We start from the raw sequence: 10,049 nt of genomic DNA, 5'->3' as shown, positions 1-10,049 counted from the left end.
TATACGGACCCCGCGGGCACGGCGCGGCCAGCCCGCAGCACCGCGGGAAGCGGGGGGCAGCTCCCGGGACCACAGCTGCAGGGCCCCCCCGTCCCGGGCACGGTCCGCGCTCCCCCGCGGCCAGGAGGGGGTTACACCCCCGGGGGGCGGGGCAGAAGTGGGCCCCGCCCCCGGTGCGTGACGAGCGAGGGCGGGCCCGGGGAGCAGGAAGCGGCGGCGGCGGCAGGTGAGCGGCGGCCGGGCAGGGAGGGGTTAACCGGGGCTGCCCTTGCCCTTGCCCGTGTTCCCCCCCACATCCCACCCTGGGGCCCGTCTGCCGCCCCGCCGGGGGGCTGGGATGGGGGCTGTGCCCCCCCGCTGGGCAGTGGGGCCGGGCCCTGCGCTGACCCCCCGGGGCGCGCTCCCCCAGGATGAGCAGGGCAGCGGGGCTGCAGCAGGAGTACCGGCGCAGCGTGGAGCGCGCCTTCCAGGGGGGCCGTGCGGGGGCCTGCGCCGACGCCGCGCTCCAGGATGCCCTGCGCCGTCGCCTGCTGGAGGAGCCGGAGCTGCACGGCGCGCTGCGCAGTGACGCCTTCGCCACGCTCGCCGGCAGCCTGCGGGGCCGGCCCAGCCTGCTCCCCGCGCTGCGCGGCCTGGCCGCCGCCTTCCAGGTGCTGGAGCTGGCCGCCCTCAACCTGCACTTCTTCCCCTGGCGCAAGGAGTTCGGCACCGTCAAGGTGGGTCTTGGGGTGGCCCCACCCAGGGCTGTGGGGGCTGCTCACTTGGCTCCGGGGTGTAGCGTGGAGAGCTGGAGCACTGGGCTCTGGCGTGTCTGCCTCCCAGGATGGGGACAGAGCAGCTGGAGAGCCCCGGGAATGCCGGTCGCCCCTGCTGTGTCCTGGCCATGTGCCGTGGTTTCCCTGGCGCAGGCTGGGACGAGGGTGCTGATGCTGCCCTCCCGTCCCTGGGACGATGGTAAGCCTGGCCAGGGCCGTGCTGTGCGGTGGGTGATGCGGCGCTCCCGTTGCAGACGTTCTCGGGGGTGTACGTGCACTGTCTGCGGGCGGCGCTGCCGGAGCCGGACCTGGCCAGGAGCTTCCGCCGCCTGGGCTACGAGCGCAGGGACGCCCACCACCTGGTGGTGACACGGCCGCCCCCGGGCACCGAGCTGCTGCACGCGGCCTGCGGCTTCTTCGCGGCCCGGCTGGAGTGCGAGATCCTGGAGGACGTCCTCCTGCAGCTGGGGCCCTGCTGCGTGTCGCCCGACGACCTGCTCCAGGCACGCCGAGGCCCCGGCGGCCTGACCGCCTGCGTGGAGAGGCTGCAGAGACTGGCGCGCTGGCCCCGAGATAAGGAGTTTGGGGTGGCTCCAGCACCTGGCTGCGAGGCGGACGCCGATCTCTACCGCGACCCCGGGAGCCTGTCCCGCACCCCGCTGGCAGGCCGGCGGGGCTACGAGCGGAGCCCCAAGCTGTGGGGCGAGCCTGCCGGCAGCTGTTACCCCCTGCTGGAGGCTGAGGACCCCGAGCTGGAGCAGGCCCCGGGGGACGGGGCCGAACCGGAGCTGGCCTCCTTCTCCTTCCTGTCCCTGAGGCAGGAGCTGGGCCGTGTCAGCGACCCGCTGGCCCCTGAGAACACCAGGAGCCGGAGCCCAGCTCCCAGCTGCAGCTACAGCCCCCGCGCCGGGGCCAGCTCCCCGGGGCTGTACCGCGCGGCCAGCCGGCCCTTCCAGGCAGCCGAGAACGCGTGGGGGCTGCCCCCCGCCTGCCCGCGGCCGGAGGCTGGGGAAGGGGCAGGGCCGGTGCTGGCGCTGGCGGAGGTGCCGCGCTACCAGCTGCACTCGTGCCTCAGCCAAGGCGCCCTGCCCTCCTACTACTGCAGCACCTGCCAGCAGCTGCACGCCCGGGGCTGCGAGGCGCTGCAGGCCTGCTGGGGCGGGCACAGCATGCAGGAGCTGTGCGGCGAGAAGCAGCAGCGCCTCTGGCTGGTGAGAACCGAGGTGGACAGGATGCTGCAGGAGGGCGGGGGCGGGCGGCCGTAGCCCGCCGGGGCACCGAGCACCCCAGGCAGGTAGGTGCTGGACGCTGCTGCTCTTCCCAGCCTGCCCCCGCCCCCCCGCTGCTGTCGCTCTCTAGGCAGCCTGAAACGCTGGGGCCAGGAGCAAGGGGAGGAGCAGGGCGGGGGCCGTCTCCGAGTAAACGTCTCGGTTACCACAGCGGCAAGCGCCTGTTCTGTTTCTGGGTCATGCCCCCCCTCGCCTGGGCTGATGGGGGGGGGCGCGTGGTGCAGCTGTTGCCATAGCATCGGTGCTGCTCTTCGTTGCTATGGCGAGCCATGCGTGTGCACGAGTGTGCAGCCCCTGGCGTCAGCTTGGGAGGCCGAGCCCACAACCCTGGTGCTGGGTGGCTCTAGCTGAAGGCACAAAGGGCTCCCTATCCCCCCCATACCGCGCTGGGGCGGCCAAGCTGCCGTGGGCCCTGGAGGGGGGTAGAGCCCCCTCCCCTCTGTGCACAAATGCTTCAGCCCTGACTTGGCAGCAGGGTCCTGCTGGGGGAACAGCACCATGCGCCATCGCCCTACAGCCCTGGCTGTGCAGGCTGGAGGAGGGGGTAGCTCCAGGCTTGGTGCCCGCAGCTCTTCCTTCCTGTAGCTGAGCTGACAGCCCTGGCCAAGGCGGTAAGCAGAGGAGACAGGCACTGACGCACGCATGTGACTTTATTGAAAGCAGGACTGTGCTCAGCACAAGGATAAACCGCCCCTTCCTCTCCCCACAGGCAGCTCAGCTGCCTTTGCTCCCATGCCCCGGCTGTCTCCCAAGGCTCAAGTCTCCTTCCAGCCTTGGGAGCGTGCGTGTGCAGCGCTTGGTCCTGCCTGTGGGCCAGGTGCGGGGAGGCCGTCAGCCCATAGGCATGCAGAAGAGATGAGAGTCGGCTCTGCCTGCCCGTGGCAGCTGCGGTCCCAGAGCTGACAGCAATGCCACGTCCCCGCAGGAAGGCCACCGCACATCTTGCACCTCTCCCTGGCAGTGGCTGGACCAGCAGCGCTTGGGCTCAGCAGTTGGTCATAGTCACTGCAGCTCCCCCCACCAGCGCAGGCCTTGGATACACTTGGGGCAGTCTCTCATTGGTGCTTTTGTACCGAAGACGGGAGAAGACCCAAGGGGTGGGGGTGTCGAAACAGCCAGAGGTGCTGGGGGACAGACCCAGGCTGCTGGCAAATGCAGGTCCCTGCGTACCTGGGCGAAGCCACGTGCAGCCTGAGAGGCAGAGGGCAGCTGAGCCAGACCTCAGGCTGAGGAAGTGAGAATCTGCAAGGCTCAGCCAGGAAACGCACCCCAGCACAGCTGGCAGCTCAGAGGGGAGTGAGCTGCAGCCTCCTCCGAGCCTGGGAGTCAGAGGTCTGGAGCCTGGAGCAGCCCCGGGTGGAGCAAACCCCCCCCAGGAAAAGCCGGGCGGCTGCTGGCCCTCCTGGGGGCAATGCCCGCTCCGTGCTGCTGCAGGGATCGGGCTCCAGCTGTCTCCCTGGGGAGGGGTGGGCAGGGGGCGGCACAGCCAGGTACTTCAGCCCCCGCTGGGATCCAATTGCCCGTGTGCCCGTTGCTGGGATCCTGGGTCTCTATTGGCTCAAGGTACCGAGGACGTTCCTGACGCTGCAGCCAACTCACGGCTTGCTGCGCTTGCCCTGGGTTTCAGCCCCTGTGCTGGTGGTGGCGGCTCTCTTGTTGCGGTGGTGCGGGAAGGTGGGCATGAGCTCGGGCTCGCAGGCTGGAGGGGGAGAGAGGAAAGGAGGCTCGGGGCAGGGCTCAGAGGCCCAGCCCCAGCCACCAGCAGGGAGTCACTTACGCAAGGGCTTTTCCTTGAAGTAGGAGCTCTCCAGGCAGTCGCCTGCCGTCGCCCTGGGGAGGCAAAGAGACAGGTCAGCAGCTGAGCCTGGTGTCTCACCTGTCCCAGGCAGCCCCAGGCACACCTGGGCCAAAGTGCCTGGGGGCTGCCAGGTGGGTACCCCACCCCTGGTACAGGGCCGCAGCATGGCCAGACCAGCGCAGCCTCTGCAGCTCCAGCCCGGGGGGTGGAGGGGGACTCCTCACCTCTTCTTGGGGTCGTACATGAAGAGGAAGTTGAGGAGACGCAGCCCGGCCTCCGACAGCCACGGGAACTTGTGCTTGAGGTTGTTGTAGGGCTGCTTGCGCAGTGTGTACTGGCTCACCAGCGGCAGCTTGGAGAAGCCCTGGGGGCAGGGGAGAGCAGAGGGTGAGGGCCAGGACAGGAGGAGAGGGGCATGGGGGTAATGCGGGGCTGGTGCTCACCGGCCAGATGTTCTCGTTGGGCGTCCCCAGCAGCTGCACAATCAGGTCAATCTGGTGGATCTCGGAGCTCCCCGGCAGCAGAGGCTTGTGGGCCAGCAGCTCTGCCAGGATGCAGCCCACGGCCCTGGGGAGGGAATGGGTGCATGGGCAAGTGGGGCACAGCCCTGCCACTAGCAAGACCTTGGGGTGGATCCTGAAGACACAGAGCTGCTTTGACCCCAGGGGGGTGTCTGCAGCTGGAGGGCAGCCCCATCTTCCCCTCCCTGATCACGGCCTTGCTGCCCAACACGAGCCCCTCACCACATGTCAATGCTGGTGGTCTGGGTCGTCGTCCCCAGCAGCAGCTCCGGGGCGCGGTACCTGGCAACGTGAGCAAAAGGAAGCACCAGTTCAGGGAAGGCCCTTCAAGAAGAGGTTGAGGGGTCGGGGATGACCTAGGCACAGGATGCCTGTGCTGTGCTGTGGGATTTCCCAGGCTGGCTGCCTCCTAGCCCTTCCTGTTCCATGTCTTCAGGTGTTTCAGCCTCCCTCCGAGGCGCTGGGTGCTGGCTGCATCCCAGGCTGGGCATGGGGACTGGGCTGTGCCAATGCTGCTGGGACCAAAGCTAGAGGGTCTTGGCCCTCCCCCCATGCTCAGACCAACATCGTATCTGTGGGCAGGAAGAGATTTTACCCCCGGTCAGATTGGTGCAGACTGGGAGTGGGGTTTCCTTCCTCTGTAGCAGGGACACGGCCCCTGCCTGGGATCTCTGGAGCATCCATTAACACCCTTTTCCAGCAGCAGGACATGGGCTGCCGTGCCCCCACTGCTTTCCCTAAGGCAGGGTCGGGCATGAGGTCCAGTGTTGAATCAGGGCTGACGGTTGTTTTGCTAAGCAGCCAGATGAGGGGTTTGCCTGGCATGGTTTGGGCAGGGCTGATCCTGCCTCAGGCAGGGGGCCTAGGGAAGTCCCTTCCAGCCCTGCTTCCCTATGATCCTGTGACCCAGGCTGCTATTCAGGCCAGCCCCAGGCAAGCCGCGATGCCCCACAGCTGGAGGGCAGTCCCTCTGCGGGGTGGGGGCACGCTGCTCTGGGCACAAGGCTGCGGTAATAGGTGCAGATCAGGACGGGAAGCCTGGTGCTGGCAGGGGAGGGGTCTTGGGGGACTCCTGCTGGCAGTGAGTGATGGAGGAAGGGAGTTCTCCCCTTGACATGCTGCGGCAGAAAGCAATGATGGGATCTCTGGATGGATCAAGACACACTGTAAAGAGGAGGCTGGCTGCTGGGGAGACTGATGGGGCCCGATCTGGCATGGCCCAGAAGCACTGATGTCAGCACCCAGGTACCTTGCAGAGGGCTCTTTGCTTAGTGCTGCAGGGCAGGACAGGGCTGGCAACTGGGTCAGACCCAGCTGAGAACAAGACAGACGCTTGGTGAGGAGCAACGGGAACCAGCAGAGCTGCCTCTGAGGAATACTGGGGTCCTTGTCCCCTGACAGCTCCAACTCCAGGCCGGATGCCAGGCCAGCATGCGGCTCTGGCTGGGGGAACAAGCAATTCTCTGCCCTGCAGGATGCAGGAGGCCAGACGGGGAAATCTAATGGTCCCTGCCCATCCCACAGGTTTGCTCCTATCGCCTGTGCAGCAGGGCTGGGAGGCACCTTGAGGCCAGGGTCTGGCCTCTCGACCCTCAGCACTGCAACCCCAGTGGCATCCCAAGGGACCCAGATGGTTTTCCTGGAGGAAAGGGAGGCCTGCACAGATGCGTATGGCACAGGACCCCCGAGTCTCTGCCAGGGGCCTGGAACCGTGCAGGGAAATGCATAGTGCAAGGGTGGGGACCCCAGGAGACAAGCTCAAGGAGCTACAGCTGTTGGCACTGCCCTGCTTCCCCCAGCCAGGCACATAAAGGAACCCAGCCCCGCTCCATGCCGAGCGGAGGATACTCACCAGAGGGTGACGACCTTGGGGGTCATTGGCTTCAGCGGCACTCCGTAGACACGAGCCAGCCCAAAATCCGCTGCCAGGGAGAGGGCAGGCGTGAGGTCAGGCACAGGCTGGCTCCTGTGTTACAGACTGAGGGCAGAGCACAGCTGCCTGGGGCCAGAGCCAGCAAGCGGGGGCAACAGGTGGCAGCCAGGGGAGCTCACCTGTCTTCACACAGCCCTTGTCTGTCATGAGCAGGTTGGACACCTTCAGGTCCCTGCCAGCAGAGCAGAGAGGAGCCGTCACCAATGCCCGGCCCTGCGAGGAGCGCACCCCCGCACCCGGTGGTCCTTGTATGGCTCATCCTTCCCCGCAACCCAGGGGGCAGCCCTAGGGCCCACTCCAGGACCCCTTGTCCTGCCCGCGGTGCCTGCCCTTGCCCCCTTACCGGTGGATGATGAAGTTCTCATGGAGATACTGGAGCCCCCTGAGGACCTGCAGGATGATGCACTTCACCTGTGGGCAGGGGCACAAGCAGCCTCCTTAGCCACCAACAGCAGTATGTGAGGTTTCCACACCAGCCCCACGGCCATGTTCGGCAGCACGGCCAATGCCTGCAGACACCCAGTGCAGGGCTTGACAAGGCCTGGCTTGTGTCTCAAAGCCCAAGATCCAGAGCATCCCAGTGAGATGAGCAGGGTTCGGCGCAGGCAGTGGGTGAGGCTCAGGATCCCAGCGGGCTGAGGAAGCCCCTGGGTAACGGCTCCATCCTGTACAGGGCAGGGGGCAGCTCACGTGCCCCAACTGGGTCACGTTCACTGGCTGACCCTTTCCCTTCCCTGTCCCCACATCTTGATGCCACAGCAAGAGGCACAGGGAGCCCTTCCATAGCCCACGGAGCTCTGCCATCACCAGAGATGTTATGCAGCCAGCCCCATGAAAGGACTAGGGAAGCTCATGCACCCAAACAGGCCAGGCCTGGCTAAAACCCACTCAAAGAAAACCCCAAACGTTTTGCAAGGTGCAGCTTGGGGTCTCACTAGATCATCGCGCACACATGCTGGGGGCTAGTCTCAGCACCCACTACCAGCTGGTGGGGGCCTGTACCTGAGCCTCCGAAAAGGGCGTCTGCATGTTCTCCAGGAGGCTGGCGAGGTCCTGCTCGCAGTAACCCATCACCAGGAAGATGCTGCCAGGGAGACGCAGGGTCAATCACCCGCAGGGACAGGTGCGAGGTCAGCACGCCCCACCCCTGCCCTATCCTGACCAGCACAGCTCCTAGGAGCCAGCCTGTGTGTTGGGCAGGCTCCAGGGCACCGTTACCTCTCCAAGTGGTTCCCCACTACCACCTCCTTCAGCTCCACGATGTTGGGGTGCCGGAGCCGCAGCAGCAGGGTGATCTCCCGCAGGCTGCTGATGGGGATGCCTGCAGAGAGCAGGACCCATGTTACGTGCCATGCCTACCCCCGCCCCGGGGTCTGCAACGAGGCCGGGCAGAGCTAACGCCAACCCCACAGCCCCTCAGTGCATCCGCCCCTTACCGTCCTTCTCCTTGTCCATCCGCACCTTCTTCAGCGCCACGATCTCGTCTGTTCTGGTATCTCTGGCACGGTCTAAAACAGAGACGTGTAACGGGGTCTGGGACCACTCGGGGCCAAGGCAGCGCCTGCTCCATTACCGACCAAGTGACCCATGAACCCTCCCCTTGCGGTCATGGGGCAGGAGGTGGCGAGAGCTCACGTCTACCAAAGTCCCAACAAGATCTGGGTGCGCTCCCTTCCCTTCACGCACCGAACCCCAGTCCCTGCGTCTTTCCTGGGCATTTCAGGGGCATGGGCAGGGCCCAGCACCAGGTGCAAAACCCGCTCGCTGCATTTGGGGCTGGGAAGGAATTTCCCCCACGGTCACGCTGGTCTGGACTGTGGGGGCTCTGCCTTCCTCCGCGGCCTCTGCCCGCGATCGAGTCTCTAACACCCCAAATCCCCCGCTTGCCCCACAACGGGTTCGGGGGCTCTTGATGCCGGCGGGCTTGGTCATCGCGCGAAGGGGCCGGGAGGCGAGGAGCGCCCGGCCCGGGGGTCCCACCGACTCACAGACGATGCCGTAGGTGCCCTCGCCGATGCGGTTCAGCTTCTCAAACTCCTTCACGCTCCGGCAGGCGCCCAGCTGCAAGCAGAGACCCGCTCACGCCTGCCCCAAGGATGGGGCGTGGGACCAGGCCGGCCACGGGCCCGGGCAGCTGCTCGTGGGTCCTGCCAGCGCCTCGCAGGCAGGGGCTTGCCTGGACCTCACCCCCCATCCATGCTCCCCCCGCTGCATGTCCAGCCCCCCCGTCGTGTATGGACACCCCCACACATTGTGTCCAGTCCCCACGTGCATGGTCCGCCCCATGCACAGCCCCCCATTGTGTCCAGTCCCCCCACGTCCAGTCCCCACGTGCATGGTCCGCCTCATGCACAGCCCCGCATTGTGTCCAGTCCCACGTGGCGGGGGGCTCACCCGCTGCTCCGGGGGCACCTCGAAGTACCCCCCGCCGCGGAGCCGCCGAAGCCTCAGCACCTCCCCCTGCCCCTCGGCGGAGGACCCCTCCGCCATGGCTCCGCACCGCGCCACTGCGCATGCGCACGAGCAGGCTCCGCCGCACAAGCGCTCTGAAGCTTCGGGAGCCATCTTGGAGTCCCTAGCAACCGTCGCTATGTAGGGCCTAGTGTAGCTGGGGGAGCCTCCCTGGAGGTGAGGGGCAGGGCCAGCAGGCTGCATGCAGTCCAGACGTGCAGCAGCCCCACAGCTGTGGGCCCAGGCTGGAGCAAGAGCGGCATGGAGATTTCCTGCCACAAGCCCGCAGGGGTGGGGAGCAATGGCTGGTAGCTCCCAACAGGGTGCAAGTCCTGCCTCAGCGCCCTGCGCCAGGCAGTAAGGTGCCATTTGTTCCTCCCATACCAGCGAGAGTTTATCCCCTTCCTCCAGAAGTGGCCAGTTTGGGGACATAGGGCTCACATGGAAGATGTTCCCGGGTGCACAAAATGCACAATGCAAGAGGTATCAAGCTGTATGGGTAGAGGTGGGGGTGTGCAAGGGCATGTGTCCAAGAAGTAGCTCAGGGGCCAGGAAGGAAGCTGCACCCCAGCCTGCACACCTATAGCAGGGTGACCCCGAGTGAGAGGCCGAGACAGACATCTTCTAGGGAAGCAAAGAGAAAGTCATTAGGATCTCCATCTCACCAGGCAAGAAATGAGTCAGTAGCAAGCTTAAAACGTGTGACGCAGGACGCTGCGCCAAGTGACCCCGTCAATGGCGATGCTTATGTTCTTATGAGCCGGGGAAAAGAGGCCAGGAGCTGAGCGAGGACATGGGCTCGTGGCGTTTGACTTCTGCGTTCACGGAGAATGCAGGGCAATGCGCGTTCTCACAATTAAAACTGCATCAAAGATGCTTGTTTCCATCATTTCCTCCTCAGGGGAACAGGCTGCAGGGCTCTCAATTTTGGCCCGGCTGCACAGGTCAAAAAAGGGTAATAGCACAGGTCGTAACAGAAGTAGCCAGCTTATTTGGCACAACATATGGCACTCGGGTGGCCATCATAGAGGACATTCCAGTTTTCTGCTACTCTGCCCTCTATTGATACGAAACTGGATGTCTGGATGTCCTCTATTCTTCTCTTCAAAGACAAGAATAGAGGACATAAAGGCATCCAGTTTTGTATCAAGAGAGGACAACCAGACTGTCCTCTATGGCAGCCACCCTATATGGCGCAGATATCCCACAAAATGGCCATGTCATCCATACTGTGGCATTGACTGGTTGCCACTCCCTGGGGTTTTGTTCAGCAAAGTTTGTTGCAAGGCAGTGTGAGTAATA

General features: G+C 65.2%; 2 protein-coding genes across 3 annotated transcripts in view; one reads left to right on the top strand and one right to left on the bottom strand.

The window, feature by feature from the left end:
- CDK10 (cyclin dependent kinase 10) overlaps window positions 1-8,819 on the bottom strand; it is a 12,813-nt gene extending 3,994 nt beyond the window's left edge. The window contains exons 1-13 of one of the 2 annotated variants that reach the window (XM_019536057.1): window positions 8,691-8,819; window positions 8,285-8,357; window positions 7,733-7,804; window positions 7,515-7,617; window positions 7,299-7,380; window positions 6,640-6,707; window positions 6,416-6,468; window positions 6,216-6,285; window positions 4,586-4,645; window positions 4,286-4,409; window positions 4,067-4,206; window positions 3,822-3,874; window positions 3,628-3,743 (exon numbers count right to left, since the gene is read on the bottom strand). In XM_019536057.1, coding sequence (XP_019391602.1) covers window positions 3,640-3,743; window positions 3,822-3,874; window positions 4,067-4,206; window positions 4,286-4,409; window positions 4,586-4,645; window positions 6,216-6,285; window positions 6,416-6,468; window positions 6,640-6,707; window positions 7,299-7,380; window positions 7,515-7,617; window positions 7,733-7,804; window positions 8,285-8,357; window positions 8,691-8,786 — 1,098 coding nt within the window. In that variant the 5' untranslated portion in view covers window positions 8,787-8,819 and the 3' untranslated portion in view covers window positions 3,628-3,639. Of the gene's footprint in view, window positions 1-3,627; window positions 3,744-3,821; window positions 3,875-4,066; window positions 4,207-4,285; window positions 4,410-4,585; window positions 4,646-6,215; window positions 6,286-6,415; window positions 6,469-6,639; window positions 6,708-7,298; window positions 7,381-7,514; window positions 7,618-7,732; window positions 7,805-7,931; window positions 8,038-8,284; window positions 8,358-8,690 lie in introns of those variants that run through there. The other variant, XM_019536058.1, reaches the window with a different exon arrangement.
- Window positions 200-2,189, top strand: SPATA2L (spermatogenesis associated 2 like). Its single transcript, XM_019536053.1, has 3 exons — window positions 200-226; window positions 410-716; window positions 1,010-2,189. Exons 2-3 carry the CDS (start codon window positions 411-413, stop codon window positions 2,018-2,020), a joined length of 1,317 nt encoding a protein of 438 aa, XP_019391598.1. The 5' UTR covers window positions 200-226; window position 410; the 3' UTR covers window positions 2,021-2,189.
- Window positions 8,820-10,049: the final 1,230 nt, after the last annotated feature.

The sequence above is a fragment of the Crocodylus porosus genome, unplaced genomic scaffold (genome assembly GCF_001723895.1).
Source record: "Crocodylus porosus isolate Cpor-Errol unplaced genomic scaffold, CroPor_comp1, whole genome shotgun sequence".
Lineage (NCBI taxonomy): Eukaryota > Metazoa > Chordata > Crocodylia > Crocodylidae > Crocodylus > Crocodylus porosus.
This window is presented reverse-complemented; position numbering and strand designations above follow the sequence as displayed.

Excerpts from the sequence above, each read along its gene's own strand:
- SPATA2L (XM_019536053.1), top strand. The coding sequence starts at position 411 with ATGAGCAGGGCAGCGGGGCTGCAGCAGGAGTACCGGCGCAGCGTGGAG. Across the intron at positions 717-1,009 it reads AGGAGTTCGGCACCGTCAAG|ACGTTCTCGGGGGTGTACGT; the intron begins GTGGGTCTTGGG and ends CTCCCGTTGCAG.